The 18123-nt window shown below is 69.1% G+C and overlaps 4 protein-coding genes across 4 annotated transcripts; 3 read left to right on the top strand and 1 right to left on the bottom strand.

Moving 5' to 3' along the window:
* Positions 1–247: 247 nt before the first annotated feature.
* On the top strand, positions 248–1444 carry AURANDRAFT_29532 (hypothetical protein; the record flags this gene model as incomplete). The annotated part of the gene is made up of 3 exons (XM_009040882.1): positions 248–571; positions 653–880; positions 1100–1444. Coding segments are annotated over 3 exons (897 nt in total), but the record flags the coding sequence as incomplete, so codon positions are not given.
* A 1362-nt stretch (positions 1445–2806) lies between these two features.
* On the bottom strand, positions 2807–4966 carry AURANDRAFT_72060 (hypothetical protein; the record flags this gene model as incomplete). The annotated part of the gene is made up of 2 exons (XM_009040877.1): positions 2807–4818; positions 4886–4966. 2 exons carry the CDS (start codon positions 4923–4925, stop codon positions 2855–2857), a joined length of 2004 nt encoding a protein of 667 aa, XP_009039125.1.
* A 377-nt stretch (positions 4967–5343) lies between these two features.
* AURANDRAFT_29683 (hypothetical protein) lies at positions 5344–6858 on the top strand (the record flags this gene model as incomplete). The annotated part of the gene is made up of 1 exon (XM_009040883.1): positions 5344–6858. A coding segment is annotated over one exon (1515 nt), but the record flags the coding sequence as incomplete, so codon positions are not given.
* Positions 6859–12539: 5681 nt separating this feature from the next.
* On the top strand, positions 12540–15795 carry AURANDRAFT_54360 (hypothetical protein; the record flags this gene model as incomplete). The annotated part of the gene is made up of 3 exons (XM_009040884.1): positions 12540–13348; positions 13421–13829; positions 14086–15795. 3 exons carry the CDS (start codon positions 12588–12590, stop codon positions 15757–15759), a joined length of 2844 nt encoding a protein of 947 aa, XP_009039132.1.
* Positions 15796–18123: the final 2328 nt, after the last annotated feature.

The following is an 18123-nucleotide window of genomic DNA, read 5'->3' as shown; positions in this document are numbered from 1 at the left end:
AGTCGTCCTCGACAGCGCCCTGGGCTGCGTCGGCGGCGGCGAGTCGCGCGGCCTCGAGGTCGACGCGGACCCGCCGCCGCTCGACGCGGCCACGTACGGCGTCCCCGACGACTACCCCGCGTCGCTCCACTCCTCGGCGCCCTGGGCGGGCGGCGGTGCCCGCGAGGCCGCCGGGCCGCCGACCTGGTTCGGCGGCGACGTCGCCTGCCACGGCGCGCGGCGTTTAGCGGCGGGCGAGGCCGTCCGCGTGCGGCGGCCGCTGCGCGACGGCAAGCTCGAGGACTGGGACGCCGTCGAGGAGCTCTGGGCCCGGGCCTTCGCCCAGATGCGGCGGCCCGGCCCGCCGCGAGATGACGGGCCGGGCCACCCCGTGCTCGCGGCGTACCCGTCGGACGCGACCGCCGTCGCGCGCGAGCGGTACCTCGAGCTGCTCTTCGAGACCTTCGGGTGCGAGGCGGCCTACCTGAGCCGCGCGGCGACGCTCGCGGCCTTCGCCGCCGGGCGGCCGTCGGCGCTCGTCGTGGACTGCGGCGCGGGGTCCACGTCCGTCGCGCCCGTCGTCGACGGCTACGTGCTCGGCCGCGGCGTGCGCCGGAGCCTCCGGGGCGGCGACCACCTCGACGCCCGGGTCGCGGCGGCGGCCAAGGCCCAGTGCGCCCACTGGGCGCCGCGCGCCGCGCTCCGCGGGGTTTCTGGCGGCGCGGCGTCGGCCGCCGCGGCGTACGCCGCGTGGCCGGAAGGCTTCCGCGACTTTGTGGACCGCGGCGCGGCGCGCGACCTCAAGGAGAGCCACTGCGTCGTGCCCAAGGGCTACGGGTTGGCCGTCCAGGTCGCGCGCGACAAGCAGTCCTTCGAGCTCCCGGACGGCACCGTCGTCGACGTGAGCCCCGAACTCGCGCGGTCGCCCGAGTGCCTCTTCGAGCCCGAGCCCGAGCCCGACGCCGCCGACGGCGACGGCGACGCGGCCATGGCCGACGCCGCGCCCGCGCCCGCGCCCGCCGACGGCGCGCCCGCGCCCGCGCCCGCGGACGCGGCCGCGGCGCCCGCGCCCGCGCCCGCCGCGGCGCCCGCGCCCGCGGCCGCGGCCGCGGCCGCCAAGCCCGCGGAGCCGCCGGCGGTCGCCGCGCTGCCGGAGATGATCCGCGCGGCCCTCGAGCGCGTCGACGTCGACGTCCGCAAGGACCTCCTCCTCAACCTGCTCCTCACCGGCGGCGGGTCGTGCTTCGCGGGCCTCCCGGAGCGGCTCCACGGCGACGTGAGCCTCGCGCTGTCGTCGCCCTTCAAGGTCAAGGTCGTCGCGCCGTCCAAGTTCGAGCGCAAGTTCGGCGTCTGGATCGGCGGCTCCATCCTCACGTCCCTCGGCTCCTTCCAGCAGATGTGGCTCTCGAAGCGCGAGTACGACGACGACGGGCCCGCGCGCCTCGTCGAGGGCCGCTGGGACTGAGATGTCACTTTAGTAAGCGCCCGACCTAGTCGAGGGCGAAGCCGACCTTGCGGGGCTTGGCCGCGCTCACGGGCGCGCCGTCGTCGTCGCCCGCCGCGGACCGCTTCAGCGCGGACCGCGGCGGCGCGACCTTGCCGCCGCGGCGCAGCGACGGCGCCGGCGGCGGCGAGTCCCCCCCCGGCGCCTCCTCGGGCGACACGGGCGCGTAGGCCGGCGCGTCCGGCGCCGGCGACGTCGCGCCGACCTCCGCGGCGCGCAGCCGCTGCTTCTTGAAGAACTTCTCCGCGTGCGACCGCGTCTGCGACCGGCTCCGCGTGCCGATGTGGCGCGCGACGGCCTCCCAGGAGTGGCCGTACTTGGCGATGCCTACGCGAGAAACGGTCCTCGTCGCCGTCGCGGTCTCCGTTCGGACGCGGCGCGAAACCTTCGAGGAGCCGGTCGTGCTCGTCGTCGGCCCAGATGCCCCGGTTCATGCCCGGGTCGAGCTCGACGACCGCCGGCGCGACCTTGGCGGGCGTGATCGCGTGCCGGCTCGCGACCTGCGGCGACGCGTCGAGGAGGCACGCAAGGTCTCGCGGGCGCCGGGCGGCCGCGCCTCGTCGCCCTTGGCCTCGTAGTCGTGGAGGCTCGCCTCGAAGAAGCCGTGGAACGTCGCCAGCAGGTCCTTGTCCTTCTTCCCGAAGAGCTTCGCCGCGCGCGACTCGAGCAGCTGCGGGCGGACGCGTTCGAATTCGAACGGGCGAGCGTCGGCGCGCGCGCGCGCGACGGAAAGTGGAAAGCGGAAAGCGCGCGCGCGCGCATCATGACGCCGTAACGCCACGAAGCGCGTGCACTTCTTGCGGAGGTAGTCGCGGAACATCTTCTGGAACTCGTCGAACTCCGCGGAGCCGCACGGGTAGCGGACGAGGACGTCGCGGACGAAGAGCTGGTAGGCCGTGAAGTCCGCGTTGGTCGCCGGCTTGGCCGCCGGCGGCGGCGGCGCCTTCGGCGGGCTCGCCGCGAGGATCTGCGGCATGATGAGCTCCTGGCGCAGGGACACCCGGCCGTCGTCGGGCGCGAGGTCGGGCACGTAGGGCGACTTGGGCTCGAACTCTTGCAAGTCCTGCAAGTTAAAGAGGTCGTCGCAGGACAGGGAGGCCTTCATGGTGGCCATCGGTGCAAGTCACGCGGTATCGGAGACGACTTTTGGCGCTCAAACTCGGCGAAGAGACGCGATTCTCACTTTCGAGTTTTCATCTGTGGATGTACGAGCTCGTCCCTCTCTCCGCTAAAGTTCGAGGCCTTGTTACGCCTCTTGTTCCCCCTCGAGCTCAGAGTCGAGGACTCCCTCGAGGCCTCCCTCGGACGACCAAACTCGGAGACGGCGCGCGAATCTTAGGCCGCCGCGCCGCGCGGCGTCTCCCCGGCCGCTCACTCGTCGTCGCTGTCGTCGTCGCCGCCCGCGCCCTCGGCCTGCTGCTTGGCCTTGTAGGCCGCCATCTCGCGGTCGTAGCGCTCCGCGTCCGCGGTCGCGAGGTCGACGTAGGGCTTCTTGTCGTCGTCGGTGAGCTCCTTCCAGCGCTTGCCGAGCTCGCGGCCGATGTCGCCGAGGGAGAAGTCCGGGTGCTGCTCCTTGACCTCGGCGCGCTTCGCGTTGCCGAACATGATGTAGGCCGACGACTTGCCCTTGGGCGCGTTGGGGTCCTTCTTCTTGCGCTTCTTCTTGGGCTCGGCCTTCTCCTTCTTGGGCTCGGCCTTGCGCTTCTTGGGCTTGGGCTCCGCGGCGGCCTCCTTCTTGGGCTTCTTCGCGATCTTGGGCGCCTCGTCGTCGTCGGAGCCGTCGCCGTCGCCGTCGTCGTCGTCGTCGTCGTCGTCGTCGTCGCTCGCGGGCGCGCCGGCGTCCTCGTAGTCCTCGTCGGGCGAGTCCTCGTCGTTGGAGTCGCCGCCGCGCGCCGCGGGGGCCGCGTCGTCGTCGTCGTCGTCGTCGGAGCCGATGCCGAGCGCCTCCTTGGCGGCGTTCGTCGCGCGCGCGGCCGTCTCCTGGAGGTTGCGGATCTTGAGGCCCTTGGACGTGAGGAACTCGAGGAGGGGCTTGTACTCGGCGCGCTCGATGGACGTGAAGGAGTGGTCCTTCGGCGGGTCGCCGCCGACGGAGCGCATGGAGACCTTGAGGTCGAAGTTCTTCGTCGCCGAGCCCTGGCCGTAGCCCGAGAAGCGCTCGAACTCGACGGAGGCGACGTCCTCGAAGCGGAGCACGAGCGTGGGCTTGTGGACGAAGACGAAGGACCGCTCAAGCGGGTAGAGCTGGCCCGTCGACGCCTTGACGGAGCAGTTGACGGCGTGGCGGTCGTCGTTGGACCGGAACTTGCCGGTGGTGAAGACCTTCTTGCCGCTGAGGACCTTGAAGACGCGCGCGACGAGCTGGTAGAGCGGTCCCGCGAGCTCGGGCTTGAGCCCCGAGCCCGCGCCGTAGCGCTCGGAGAGCTCGGCCTCGCTCAAATTCACGGTGATGGCCTTGTCGCCCTTCTTGAGCTGCCAGACGAGGTGGCCGTAGCGCTGCTGGCCCTGGCGGATGGGCTTGTCGAGCGCGATGATGAACGCGTAGTGCACGTCGTCGGTCCGCGGCAGCAGGATGAAGCGCTCGACGTCGGCGAAGTTGATCTTGTAGTCGTACATGTTGCCGTGCATGCGGAAGAAGTCGCCGTACATCTCGACGGCGTAGCGGCCGCGCGGGAGGAGGAACGCGCCGTCCTCGGCGCCGAACTGCGCGAGCTGCGTGCCCGTCACGGACGTGAGCTTCGAGTACTCCATGATCTTCGCGTGGACGCGCGCGGCCTCGCCCGCGTCGTCGTCGTCCTCCTCCTCGTCCTCCGCGTAGGACCGCGACCCCGGCGGGATGTAGAGGCGAAGTTCGACGAGCTGGTGGTCGTCGGGCGCGGCCTTGTCGTCGAACTGCATGGTCACCTCCTTCTGCTCGCCGGCCTGCTTGCCGACGCCCGCGGGCAGCACGCACTGGCTCACCTTGGACAGGTCGATGTCGAACAAGCGCTTCGGCTCCTTGCCCTCGCCGGGCGCCGTCTGGTGAACTACCAAACGCTGGCCGTCCTCGAAGCTGTGCTTGCCCCGGTTCACGCCCGACGAGCAGAACTCGACGTCGCTCAGCGCGACGCCCTGGTCCTTGAGCGCGCCGCCGAGCGTCTCCTGGTCGCGCCGCGCGAAGCCGTCGAGCTTGAGCAGCTCCGACCCGTCGGCGCCGAAGAGCGTCGCGCAGCCGTGCTTGCCGAAGGTCGACCAGGACGCGCGCGACACCTCCGCCGCCTTGACCTTCTTGCTCTTGCCCTCCTGCTTGTTGAACCACTTGATCTCCTCGCCGACGCTCAGCGAGCCGACGCCGCCTACGACAGGAGCGCGCGCGTCAAGGTGTGGGCGCGCGCGCGCGCGTCGCGGTGCGCCGCGTCGCGCCATAACCCGCCAGGCGCAGGTTGTTAAAGACGCTCGTCATAGCGCGCGCGAGTCGGCCCGCGCACAGCTGGGCCACTCGACGACGCGCAAGGCGAGTTTTGTAATCTCGGGCTCGGCGGATCTGCGCGGCCCAGGCGGCCTGTCTCGCCCGGGGTGATTGCCAGAAACCGCGGCGAAACGCGCTCCCGGCGCCGCGCCGCACGACGGGCGATCCACGCGCTCGGCGGCTCGGCAGCGAGCGTCGGCTCGGACGGCGCTGCGAGGCGCCGCGGCCGGCGGGACCCGGTCCCTGCGTGTACGGCCGCGCGCGGCTCGCACGTGAGGCTCGCCCGTGGTGCAAGTTCCCCCCTTCAACGTCACGGTTAAGTTCATCACGTATCTGCGAACTAAAACGCCAGTCCTTCGTGCTTTGGTCTGGTGTGAGCGCCCGTGCCGCGGCTCTGGGCCGGCCCGGGGCCATGTGGCGCGCCGTGGCGGTGGCCCTCGCGGCGGCGGCCGTCGCGGCGAGCTCCGTCGACGCGCCGGCGGCGGCCGGCGCGGCGCCGGCGGGCGACCCGTACGGCGGCCCGCCGGCGCCGGAACGGGCAGCCCGCGGGCGCTGGGTCTACGTCGCCGAGAGCGACGTCGACGGCGCGAGCGACGCGGCCTGGGAGCGCGCGGCGCGCGAGCGCCTCGAGGCGGACCTGCGCGACCGGGTGCTCGCGGAGCACAACGCGACGGTCCACGTCGGGAACGGCACGGGCTTCCACGACGAGCACCACGGCGGCGGGCACCACGCCCACGTGCACAAGGTGTTGGTTTTCCTCTTCACGGCGCTGGCCGCGGGCGCGCTGACCCTGTTCCTCATCAACCACTACGTGCCGAGTCTCCCTTACACGCTCGCGCTCTACATCGAGGGCCTGATCCTCGCGATCATCATCGACCGCGCGCGGACGAGCCTGGAGCCGAGCCTCTTCTACCAGACCGTGCGCATGTGGGAGCACATCGGCCCCCACCTGCTCCTCTACTCCTTCCTGCCGATCTTGCTGTTCGGCGACAGCATGTCGATCAACACGCACCTTTTAGCGCAGAAGCTGATCCACTGCATCACGCTGGCCGTGCCGGGCGTCATGCTCGGCACGACGATCACGGGGTTGGTCGTCTGGCTCCTCTACCCCTACGACTGGAGCTTCTGCTTCTGCATGATGTTCGGCGCGATCATGTCCGCGACGGACCCGGTGGCCGTCGTCGCGCTGCTCAAGGACCTGGGCGCGTCGCCGGCGATGACCATCGTGATCACGGGCGAGTCGCTCTTCAACGACGGCACGGCCATGGTCGTCTTCCACCTCTTCTTCGAGATCATGTCGGCCTACCGCAAGGACGGCGCGGTCTACGACGTGACGTCGCCCGGCGACTGGTGGTCCATCCTCGTCTTCTTCGTCCGCATGGCCGTCGGCGGGCCGCTCATCGGCTTCGCCTTTGGGTTCATGGCGCTGTGGGCGCTCATGCGGTGCACGCGGAGCCACGAGCACGTCGACGCGACGCTGCAGTCGACGATCACGCTCGTCTGCGCGTACCTGTCCTTCTTCGTCGCGGAGCAGTGCGCCAAGGCCTCGGGCGTGCTCTCCTGCGTCTGCGCGGGGCTCGTGCTGGCCAAGTACGCGTCGCCGCTGCTCGCGAACCGCCACGCGATGCACCACATCTGGGAGATGTTCGAGCACGTGGGCAACACGGTCATCTTCATGCTCGCGGGCTTGCTGACGGGCGAGGCCTACTGCAACCTGCAGGTGGGCCTGGGTTTGTTGTGCATGGGCTTCGTGTCCTACGTCGTCGCCATGTTCGTGCGGTGCGTCATGTTATTGATCCTGTGGCCGTGGATCGCGGCGCTGGAGAAGGACCAGCCCGTGGGGAAGAAGCTGGGCTGGCGCGAGGGCTGCGTCATGGCCTGGGGCGGGCTGCGGGGCGTCGTCGGCCTCGCGCTCGCGATCATCGTCTACGACGAGGCGAAGAAGCCGGGCATCCGCATGTCGGAGCACGAGGGCAAGCTCATCCTCTTCCACGTCGGGTCCGTGGCGTTCCTGACGCTCCTCATCAACGGGTCGACGTGCGCCTCCTTACTGCGGGTCCTGGGCCTGACGGCGATCAACACGACGGAGAGCATCCTCCGGCGCCACGTGAAATTCACGGTCGCCGCGCGGTGTCGGAACCACCTCGTCGAGGAGATGGACCAGATCACGCAGAACTGCGGCAGCGAGCACTGGCGGGCGATCCTGCCCCAGGAGGTCTTACCCTACTGCTCCGTGCTGAACCTGCCGGGCATGCCGCCCGAGGGCTTCATGGCGCGCGAGACGGTGCAGAACCAGCACAACCCGCAGCTCGCCCAGGCGTCCAAGTCGATGCCCGGCAAGGCCGACCCCCACTTCAGGACCGATTCGCTCACGGGCCAGCGGCGCCGGCGGTCCATGGTCGAGCAGGCGGGCGGCGCGGTCGTCGCGGGCCTCCGCAAGTCCGCGGCGTCGCTCGCGTCCGCGCTCGAGGGCGGCGGCGACGACGGCGACGGGTCCCACGTCAAGCCCGTGAAGCAGCGATTGACGCTCATGACCGTGCACCGCGTGTCCATCGCCGCGCGCAAGTCGCTCACGAAGGTCGGCGACGAGTCGACGGTGCTGCTCGCGCAGATGCGGACGATCTTCCTCCAGGTGCTCCAGGCCGAGTACTGGAACATGATCGCGTCCAACAAGATCCCCGAGGGCATCCCCGTGGCGCGCTGGCTCATCGACTCCTGCGAGCTCGCGCTCGACAACGTGTCCGAGCCTCTGTCGGACTTCAAGTATTTGGCCCCGAAGTGCTCCGCGTCCATGTTCATCCGCGACGCGGACCGGGGGGGAACCCAGAAGAAGTCGGGGGGCCGGCGCCTCTCGGCGACCATGCTCGAGCACGTCGCCAAGGTCACGCACCCGTCGCTCAAGGCCCGGTTCGTGGACGTCGTCGACAGGGTGCGGCTCCAGCTCAAGCGCGCGAACATCTCGACGCGGTCCAAGGAGCAGGCGTTCCTCGTGCTCATCTCCTTCCGCGAGGCCCACGCGCGCGCGCTGACCAAGGTCGACAGCTTCTGGTGCTCCACGGAGGAGGACAAGGCCGCGACGGAGGGCGACCGCAAGATCATCGCGGGCGAGTCGAAGCACGAGGTGCGCCAGGCCAACGAGATCCTCAAGCTCATCGACCCGAACCTCGAGGTCGCGATCCGCACCTACCTCGTGGCGTCGCAGATCCTGCGCAAGCAGGAGAAGATGATCATCGCGATGCAGACCGAGGGCATGATCCTGCCCGGGAGCCGCGACGCGCTGCTGGAGGACGTGCACCACGACATCGAGCGCCTGGACCACGAGTTCTCGCTGCGCCAGGAGCTGCTGAAGAAGACCGCGCGCAACGTCCGCGCGCGCTTCGTGTCCATCGGCCGCGCGGGCTTCACGGCCGCGGACCACGGCCTCAAGGCGGGGGGGCGGTCCATGGCGTCGGCCGTCGAGGGCACGAAGACCAAATTCCACGAGACCGTGTGCAAGCGGGGGAGCACGCAGTCGTCGCTCCTCGGCGAGGCGCTCGTCGAGGGCGAGGAGGAGGACTCGCCGCGGCACGAAAAGCCCGAGCCCGAGGAGGAGAAGGCGCCGCCCGACAAGCCGACGTCCGTCGAGGAGCTCAAGCACCTCATCGCCGACTCCATCGAGCAGATCGAGGACATGGGCAGCGTCAGCTCCGCGGGCGCGCTGTCGCGCAACGTCTCCGACCTCGCGATCCAGGACACGTCCGTTTCCACTCGCAGGCGTCCTACTCGCGGAGGGACGGCGACGCGCCGCACTGACCCCCCGCCCGCCCCTCGCTCGCCTCGCTCGCCTCGACCCCCCAAGGCACAAAGCCCACATTCCCCCATCTCCCCGCGGCGCGTCGTGCGCCGCTCTTTATGTCTCCTTTCTGGTCTTCGGAGTTACGTCGCTCCCTACCGTCGTGGTCGCTCTCTTCGTCGCCGTGGATCGGGGTCGGCGCCGCCGCGGTCCGCTTCGTCGAAGAAGCGGCGGACGCGGGCGGCGCGTCATGACGTCCACGCGCGGCGCCTGTCGGGAAACGCGGAGCGCGCGGGGGCGGCCGCGCGCGCCGGCGCCGCGTGGTCTGCGAACGGGGGAGCGGCCGGCCGGGGGGCGTCGCGGCCGTTCCCTAGAGCTCCGCCGCGGGGACGCGCTTGATGAGGTCCTTGAGCACCTTCATCCGGAGCTTGATCCAGTTCATGGCCTCGGGCGTGAGCTTCGACTTGAGCATCTTCGCGAGGCGCTCGTTCTGCGCCTCGTAGTCGGCCAGCGACTTGCCGTCCTTCCACTTGCCGATGTAGTCCTTCTGCTTGTCCGAGCAGCCCACGAAGTCCTCGACGTCGCACGCGGACGTGCCCGCGGCCGTTTCCACGTAGGCGAACATGTGGTCGATGTCCTTCAGCTCCTCGCACATGGCCTTCTCCGTCTTCTTCTCGTAGGGCGCGCCGCCGACGCCCGTGTCCGCGTTGAAGTAGCGGATCGTCGGCCAGCCGCCGGCGCCTGGGTTGAACGGCGTGCCGTCCGATGCCTCGGCGACGGGCGCCTCGGAGAGGTTGACGTCGCCGAAGACGACGTCCTTGTTGTCCTTGAAGGCGCCGAGGGCCGCGACCCACCCCGGCGTCTGCTTGACTCATCAGCCTCAGCCCTCCGACGCGATCCAGCGCACCATGGCCGTCTTGCCGTCGGCGATGGCGCCCTCGACGAAGTCGTTGAAGGTCTCCGCCGTGAGCTTGTTGTAGCTCACGCCGGGCGGGTAGGTGCCGCCGCCGGGACCGGCGGACGCGGCGCCGAGCGCCAGCGCGAGCGCGACGGCGCGGAAAGCCATTGCGATTTCGGAGGCAGCCCCTTGTGTGGCCAGGTGGAAGCGCGCTGGGCCTTGGGCGGGGGTCGGCGGGGCTGATCGCGCGTGCCCCTCAGGCTCGGCGAGATCGTCTCGACATTCGCGACCGTGAACGAAGACGTGCGCCAGCTCGACGTCAAGCGACAGGTGCGCGAGCTCTGCCTGGACGGTAGCGGCTCGGTGGAGCAACTCACCGTGGCCGTCCGACTCTCCGCGCTCAAGGAGCCGCTCGATAGCGATCGCCAACAGCGATCTCCAGCGGGAAAAGTGCCGACGGGTCGGAGACGGTACCCGTCAGCTGGGTCGAGAGCCGACCCCAGACGGAGCGCCAGAGGCGGTCGAACTCGGTCGGTCCCGGCGCGCCCCACAGCCGCTCCCGAATGCGTTTCGGCCCGGGCCGGCCGCCGCGGCCGCGGCGAAAGCGAAGGCGGAAGCCGACGCCAAGGCCCGCGCCGAACTCATGGCGGCGCGCGAGAAGGCCGTACTAGTAACCTGACTCAGTGAGCCATGGCTGCGACGCCACCTACGCTGCGCGCCTGGGGCCACGCGGGCAAGCCGGAGTACTTCGCCTACGTGAAGCAGAACGTACGAGTCGTGCAAACATGGCGCTTCCTGGCGTTTGCGGGCGAGAAGCTTGACCCGGCCACACTCCGCGTCATCACCGAGTCCGCCCCGACGGACCCCGCCGCCGCGAGCCGGGAGCATCTCGGGCCGGGCAACACTGGGCCGTGTCATAAAAATCGTCGCAGTGAACAACCTCGAGACCAAGGTCCCCTCGTCGAGCCTCTTCTCGGAGAACGTGGAGCGGCTCGCGGACGAGCCGGACGCGCGGGCGCTGAGCCGATCGATGCCCACTCGCCGAGGAGGCCTCCGAGGAAATCTCCACAAACTCCCCTACCGAGGCTTGGGTGGACGCGATGGCCGCCGCCCGCGCCCTCACGCTGCACTACTTCGGCGACCCCTGCGGCGACTTGTCGCTCAAGGTGTCGCTACCCGAAAAGACGACGCGGAGCAAATGCGGCAAGCTCGCGACCATGTTCCACAAGAAGTACGCCGCCAAGCACCCCGGCTGGGCCGTCGCCGCCGGGGCGCTCCGGCTCGAGCGCAAGGGCGCGGCCGTGGCCCTGGACCGCATCATCTGCGACGTCTTCCCGGGCTCGGGTCCCCTCGAGCTCGTCGTCAAGTCGCCCGCGAACGCGCCGGCGGCGGCCGCGCCGGAGCCGCCGCCGGAGCCGCCGGCCGCGGCCGCGGCCGCGCCGCCGCCGGCCCCGGCGCCGCGGCCGTCGAAGAAGCGGGAGAAGCGCGCCGCGGACCGGGGCAAGGCGGCCTGCGACGCCTTCGCGACCCTCGAGCTCGTCGACGGCGGCGCCGGCGGCGGCATCCCGGGCGAGCGCGACGCGCGGCGCTGGTACCTCAAGGAGGGCACGCTCAGCGCCCGCAGCGCGGCCTGGGCGAAGCGCGAGGCCGACGAGGTGCTGGAGGCCGTGGAGACCTGCCTCAAGGCCAAGGACATGCCCAGGGAGCGCGGCGAGCGTTTGGCGGAGCTGTTCCTGAGCTACAAGATCGGCTTCGCGTGCAACCGCGAGGGCAAGCACTTCGAGGCCTGCAAGGCCCTGGCCAAGGCGGCGCTGAGCGCGACCTACAGCCCCGTCTTCTTCGACGCGCCAAAGGGGTCCGCGCTCGAGACCGCGGCGGCCGCGTGGACGCCAGGGCAGGAAAAGAGAGCGAAATTCCCAACTTCAAAGGCTCCGATCTCGGCCGTTTTCCACTCGTTTCGGCTGATTTTTGGACGAGCGATCATCTCTCGGAACGGTCTCGAAGCATGGATGCTTTTTCCGGAACGCGCGCGCGCGGAACACTCATGTTGAAGAGAACTTGAATCACCCTTTTCCTGCCCAGGTGGACGCGGAAGATCTACCGCGAGTGGGGCCACGCGCTCGCGGCGACGCACGACGCCGGCGGCGACCGCTGGTCCGAGGTGGCGCTGCACAAGCTCGCCGTGGCGCGCGGCGCCTGGGCGCTCTGGTCCCAGCGGCCGTGCGACGCCTACGACCGGGAACTCGAGGCGAAGCCGCAATGGTGGCCCGGCGGGCCCGGCCCCGTCGCCGACGCCGCGGCGGCCGTCGAGGCCGCGTTGGACCAGCTCAAGGCCGAGGCGACGGCGCTCGGGGCCGCCGCGGCCTGGGCCGAGCGCGACGAGGACGACGGATCGTGGATGGGCGGCGCGGTGCCCCTCGCCGCGGGCGCCGAGGCGCTCCCCGCCGCCGCGGCCCTCGCCAAGGCCCTGGGCCTCAACTGCCGCCTCGTCAAGGTCCCGCCGAAGAGCCACGTGCCCACGCGCTGCGCGTCGACGAACGCGACTTTGATCGTCGAGGCGCCGCTCGTCGGCGGCGCCCACGCGGCGCTCCGCGTCGCCGACGCGCTCCTGGCGCCCGACGCCGTCGTCGGCTACGACCCGTCCTTCGAGCACGAGCGCTGGCACGACGGCGACGAGGACGCGATCTTCCTCGTCGTCGAGGTGCCGCACCCGGGCGCCGCGTGAGCCGGCGCGCGAATTTTTCTTCGTCTGTAACGACGCGGCAATTTTGCTTTCTTTTGAGACGCACGCTCAGCCGGCCCGCCGTTGCAGACGGCGGCCGGTAGCATGTCATATCAGTTCAACCACCGGTTGATGCACTTCAAAAAAAATCGACGAGTTCAGCGATCGGCCAAGCGCTTGAGTGCAAAGCTGCGCCGACGACGGACGCAGTGGAGTTCGACGGGGCCCGACGTACGCTGCATGCGCATCGAAAAGCGGTAGAGGATGCCGAAGAAGAAGAATAACGCGAAGAAGGCCGCGGCGCCGGCCGGCGGCGACGACGACTGGGACGCTTTGAACGAGGCGCCCGCCGGCGGCGAGTCCGCGCCCGCGGCGCCTGCGGCGGAGCCGGCGCCGGCGCCGGATCCGGAGCCGGAGGCCGGCGAGCCCGGCGGCGGCGAGGGCCAGGACGCCGCCGCCGCGTTCCTGAGCTCCATGGGCGAGGGCGCGTCGGCCGCGAAGAAGAAGGACGACAAGAAGAAGAAGAAGGGCAAGAAGAAGGGCGGCGGCGGCGGCGACGACGAGGAGAAGGAGGCGCCCAAGGCCCAGTCCAAGGCCGGCAAGGCCATCGCCGAGCGCCTCGCGAAGCAGCGCGCGGAGGAGGAGCGGCTCGCGGCGGAGAAGGCGGAGCAGGAGCGCGCGATCCGCGAGGCCGAGGAGGCGGAGGCGCGCAAGGAGCAGGAAGAAAAAGAGAAGCGCGAGGCCAAGCTCGCGCGCAAGGCCGCGGCCCGCGAGGAGGCGAAGAAGGCCGGCACCTACGAGACGAAGAAGCAGAAGGAGGCGCGCCTCGCCGCGGAGCGGCGCCTCAAGTCGATGCAGGACGCGGGCATGCTGCCCCCCTCCGGCGGCCGCGCCGCGTCCAAGGTCGAGAAGAAGAAGCCCAAGGAGGTCAAGCCGCCGCCGGCGCCGGAGCCCGAGCCCGAGCCCGAGCCCGAGCCCGAGCCCGAGGCGGAGGTCGACGACTGGGAGGACGCGGGCGACGACGCGTGGGACGTCGGCGACGACTGGGAGGCCGCGGACCTGTCGTCGAATCTGGAGAAGCTCAACGCGGCGTCGAGCGCCGTCGACGAGGAGGAGGAGGACGAGGCGGACCTCGAGCAGAAGGCCAAGGACGAGGCGCTGCGGAAGGCGGGCGCGGCGTTCCGGAAGCGCGAGGAGGAGAAGAAGGCCGAGGAGGAGAAGCAGGCCGCGCTCGAGGCCGAGGCCGCCGAGATGGCCGACAAGGCCGCGCGCGAGGCCGAGCTCAAGAAGCGCGAGTGCCGCGCGAAGCGCCTCGCGCGCGAGGCCGCGCGCGAGGCCGACCGGTCGAACGACCGCCTCCGGAGCCCCATCTGCTGCATCATGGGCCACGTCGACACGGGCAAGACGAAGCTCCTGGACCGCATCCGCCAGACCAACGTCCAGGACGGCGAGGCGGGGGGCATCACGCAGCAGATCGGCGCGACGCTGCGTGGACATCAACCGCTGGTTTGGGTTATTCCAGCCAGACTTCAAACCTCTCTAGCTCGGTCACATCGAAGTCGATTCGGCTGATTTTTGGACGGATCGATGGCTCGCATCGAGCTCTCGAAGCACAGCCGAAGAGTCTGGTCCAAACCGTTCGATGACGCGCACATTGAAGCCGGGTTGAAGATTTGATTCGCACGCAGGCGCGACGTTCTTCGACAACAAGACGCTCCGGGAGAAGATCGCGCCCGTGGGCCGCTTCCTCGAAAACGCCAAGCTCGACAAGTTGGGCTACGTCGACGCCATCATGGGCGTCGGCGGCGAGCCCCAGCTGAAGCTGCCGGGTTTACTGGTTATCGACACGCCGGGCCACGAGTCGTTTTCGAACCTGCGGTCGCGCGGCTCGTCGCTCTGCGACATGGCCATCCTCGTCGTGGATTTGATGCACGGCCTCGAGCCCCAGACCCTGGAGTCCATCTCCCTGCTGAAGCGCAAGCGCACGCCCTTTGTCGTCGCGCTGAACAAGGTCGACCGGTGCTACGACTGGAAGGCCGTCGACGGCGCGTCGATCCGCGAGACGCTCAAACAGCAGGCGGCGAACACGCTGGCCGAGTTCGAGTCCAAGAAGCAGAAGTGCTGCACGGAGCTCAACGAGCAGGGCCTGAACGTGGCGCTCTACTGGGAGAACGACGACCCCGCGGCGACGGTGTCGGTCGTGCCGACGTCGGCGATCACGGGCGAGGGCGTGCCCGACCTGCTGCGCACCGTGCTGTCGCTGACGCAGCAGCGTTTGGCGTCGCACCTCGCCTTCTCCTACAACCTGCAGTGCACGGTGCTCGAGGTGAAGGTCGTCGAGGGTCTCGGCGCGACGCTCGACGTCATCTTGGTGAACGGGTGCCTCCACCAGGGCGACACGATGGTGCTCTGCACGCAGGACGGCGCCATCGTGACCCAGGCGCGGTCCCTGCTCACGCCGCCGCCGTCGCGGGAGACGCGCGTCAAGAGCGACCTCATCAAGCACGAGGCGCTCGAGGGCGCGATCGGCCTCAAGATCACGGGCGACTCGGAGCTGACCAAGGTCATCCCCGGCACGTCGATAATGGTCATGCACGCCGACGACGACGTCGAGGACATCAAGGAGGAGGTCATGAAGGACGTTTCCGGCCTCGTGGACACGCTGGCCACGGAGGCCAAGGGCGTCACCGTGCAGGCGTCGACGCTCGGAGCTTTAGAGGCGCTGCTCGAGTTCCTCCGGAACCCGGGCAAGGACCGCCAGGGCAAGGAGCGGCCGCCCATCCCCGTCTTCTCCGCCACCGTGGGGCCCATCCACAAGAAGGACGTCATCCGGGCGGCGATCATGGCCCAAAAAGGCCACGACGAATTCGCGTGCATCCTCGGCTTCGACGTGCCCGTGGACCCGGACGCGCAAACCTACGCGGACAAGAACGGCGTGAAAATCTTCACGGCGGAGATCATCTACCACCTCGAGACCCACTTCACGACGCACCTCGACGCCATCATGGAACAGCGGCGCGACGACGCGCGGAACGTCGCCGTCTTCCCCTCGACGTTCAAGATCTCGCCGCGCCACGTCTTCAACCAGAAGGACCCCATCATCGTCGGCGGCACGGTCACCGACGGCATCCTCAAGGTGGGCACGCCCCTCTGCATCCCCCACCTCGGCTTCCTCGACATCGGCGTCGTGCAGAGCATCGAGATCAACTCGAAGGACGTGACGACCGCGCGCAAGGGCACGGAGTGCGCGATCCGCATCGTCAACGCGTCGAACCCGACGATGACCTACGGCCGCCAGTTCGACGACAAGCACGACCTCTTCTCCAAGCTCAACCGCGCGTCCATCGACGCGCTCAAGAAGTACTTCAAGGACGACATGACCGACGACGACTGGCGCCTCGTCATCAAGCTCAAGAAGGTCTTCTCCGTCATCTGAGGCGGCGAAAGGGCTGGTAAGAGGGCGCCGTCTTTCGATACCGTGGGCGACTTGCGCCACTATCTCGGACTCTCCTCCGCCCCCGGGCCCCTGTCCGGATCCCATCCCTCCTTCAACACCTCCTTCAACAGTGGTGCAACTTACCACAGTGCACTTTTGCAAATCCGAGGGTGTGGGCAGGTCTCGCGCGCGCGCCGCTTTGAACCGCTGCAAACGCGCTGCGCGCGACATGGTGCAGACTCGGCGCGGGCGCGGAGCCGTCACCGACGCGGGGACGCGTCCGAGCCTGGCCCGCGACGCGCACACGTTGTCTCCCCTCGTCGCCGCCTTCCTGGACACCAGGAGTGTGGCGGACCTCATCGGCGCGCTCGGCAAGGATCCGAGCGCGCGAACGGACGCGATCTGGCACGCGCACGCGCCCGTCCTGGTGGAGTACGCAGATCGGCTGTTCCTCGCGGCGAACGCGGAGTGCGTTCGAATCGGGTTTACAATCGGTAAATGGGACAACGCCGCTCACACTACCGTGCGCAAAGTCGAGTGGACTAGCACCTGGCAAGAGATGGCATGTCAGTCGCTTTGCAAGCGGGCAAGCGTCGCGCGGGTGCAGATGGAATATTTGGCCTGGAAGCTGTATCCGATTCCGGGCTTCGAAGTCGAATTAGACGGCTCCATCGGCCAGTGGAAGGTCGTTGTCCCAGGTCCCCAGGGGACCTTCCTTCACAACGCAGAATACGATACGAAGTGGACCTTCAACGCATTCCCTTTCGAACCGCCAAAAATCCAATTCCATCCTTCCATCTTCCACCCGAACGTGTTTCCAAGCGGCACGGTCTCTTCGGCTCTCTTGAACAATGAGGAGTGCTTTGATCCTCGTTTCCGGTGTCGAGACCTTATGCTGAATCTGCAGCACCTTCTCCTCCATGCGAATCTAAACAGTCCTAGTCAAACTGCTGCTTGGCAATTCTTGGTCTCTACCCAAGATCGACTCGCAATCAGTCTCGCCTACGCTGTCAAGCTCCGTGATTCTGGCCGCGCGGTATTTCGTTCGAATGAGCCATTCGGCCATCTTGCTGTGCCACACGTCGTCTTCGATCAAGAGGAAGATTTTATGCTTCATGAGTTCCCCCCAGGGCCTCGGCCATACAACTGGCTTGAGCGCTTTGAAGGACGCCACCGACGCGTGCTTGACCTAGACCCCGCGCGGCCGCTCAGCCACGCGATCTATCCGGCCGTCGTCCACGCCCAGTGGCCACCAGATAGATATGTCAGCTAAGTTCGAACTTCGAAGGGGCTTTTGTAGGGGGCACCATCGGTTCAATGTTTTTTTTTTGAAAAAATCATATCGAGGCATCGAGAGCGTGCTGCTCTCCCGATCTGCGCGTCGTCAAGCGTCGCGCATCACAGTGAAATCATGCGTCTCGCTGTGCTGTTGCTCGCGGCAACGACGCAGGCGCTGCGCCTGACGACGCGGCGCAGCGTCATCGCGGCGCCGGCCGCGGCGGCGGTCGCGGCGCCGGCGCTCGCCTTCGACGGCCAGGGCTCGTCGGCCTACGCGGGCCGCACGCCGCAGTCGAAGCTCGAGCTGCGCAAGAGCTACCAGGAGCGCGTGGCCGCGGACGTCCGGGACTTCAGGAACCTCGGCGCGGCCATCAAGGCCGGCGAGCTCGACGGCGACGCGTTCTTCTTCTTCTTCACGCCGCAGCCGCGGTCCAAGCCCGACGGCGCGGGGCGCACCTACGCGGCGCTCGCGGACCTCGTCGGCCACCCCAACGACAACAACCCGAAGGTCCTCGAGGGCGGCTGCGGCTACCTCTTGGCCGCGAGCTTCGCCAAGGCGGGGAAACCGCCCGATAACGCGCCGGCCGTCAAGGCCTACGCGTCGCTGGCCAAGACGCTCGACCCCATCCGGGCAGCCGCGAAGAAGAAAGCCCCGGATGCCGCGGCCAAGGCCTACGACGCCGCGTCCGCGGCGCTCGGCGACTACCTCGCCGAGGTCGAGCTGCCGGGCATCGCGGACCCGCGCTACAAGTAAGGCCTGCTAGAACCCGCTGTGTGGCCAGAAGTCAGGTTTTTCGGCCAAGCTCGATTAGCGGAGCCATAAGTGGGGCTTTAGATAGGGAAACATGGGGTTCGACCTCGATGTTGAAGCAGCAAAAGAGGTGAGAGCCTGAGCGTGTGCTGTGCTCTCCCGATCTGCGCCCTCAAGCGTCGCGCACCACAGTGATCTGCTGCGTCGTCATCGCGCAGCGCAGTCGCCCATGCGCCTCGCGCCGCTGCTGCTCGCGGCATCGACGCGGGCGCTGCGCCTGACGCGGCGCGGCGTCATCGCGGCGCCGGCGGCGGTCGCGGCGCCGGCGCTCGCCT

The sequence above is a fragment of the Aureococcus anophagefferens genome, assembly GCF_000186865.1.
Source record: "Aureococcus anophagefferens unplaced genomic scaffold AURANscaffold_17, whole genome shotgun sequence".
In the NCBI taxonomy this organism is placed as follows: Eukaryota; class Pelagophyceae; order Pelagomonadales; family Pelagomonadaceae; genus Aureococcus; species Aureococcus anophagefferens.
Note: the sequence above shows the minus strand (reverse complement) of the source record. Positions and strands in the feature narration are given on the sequence as shown.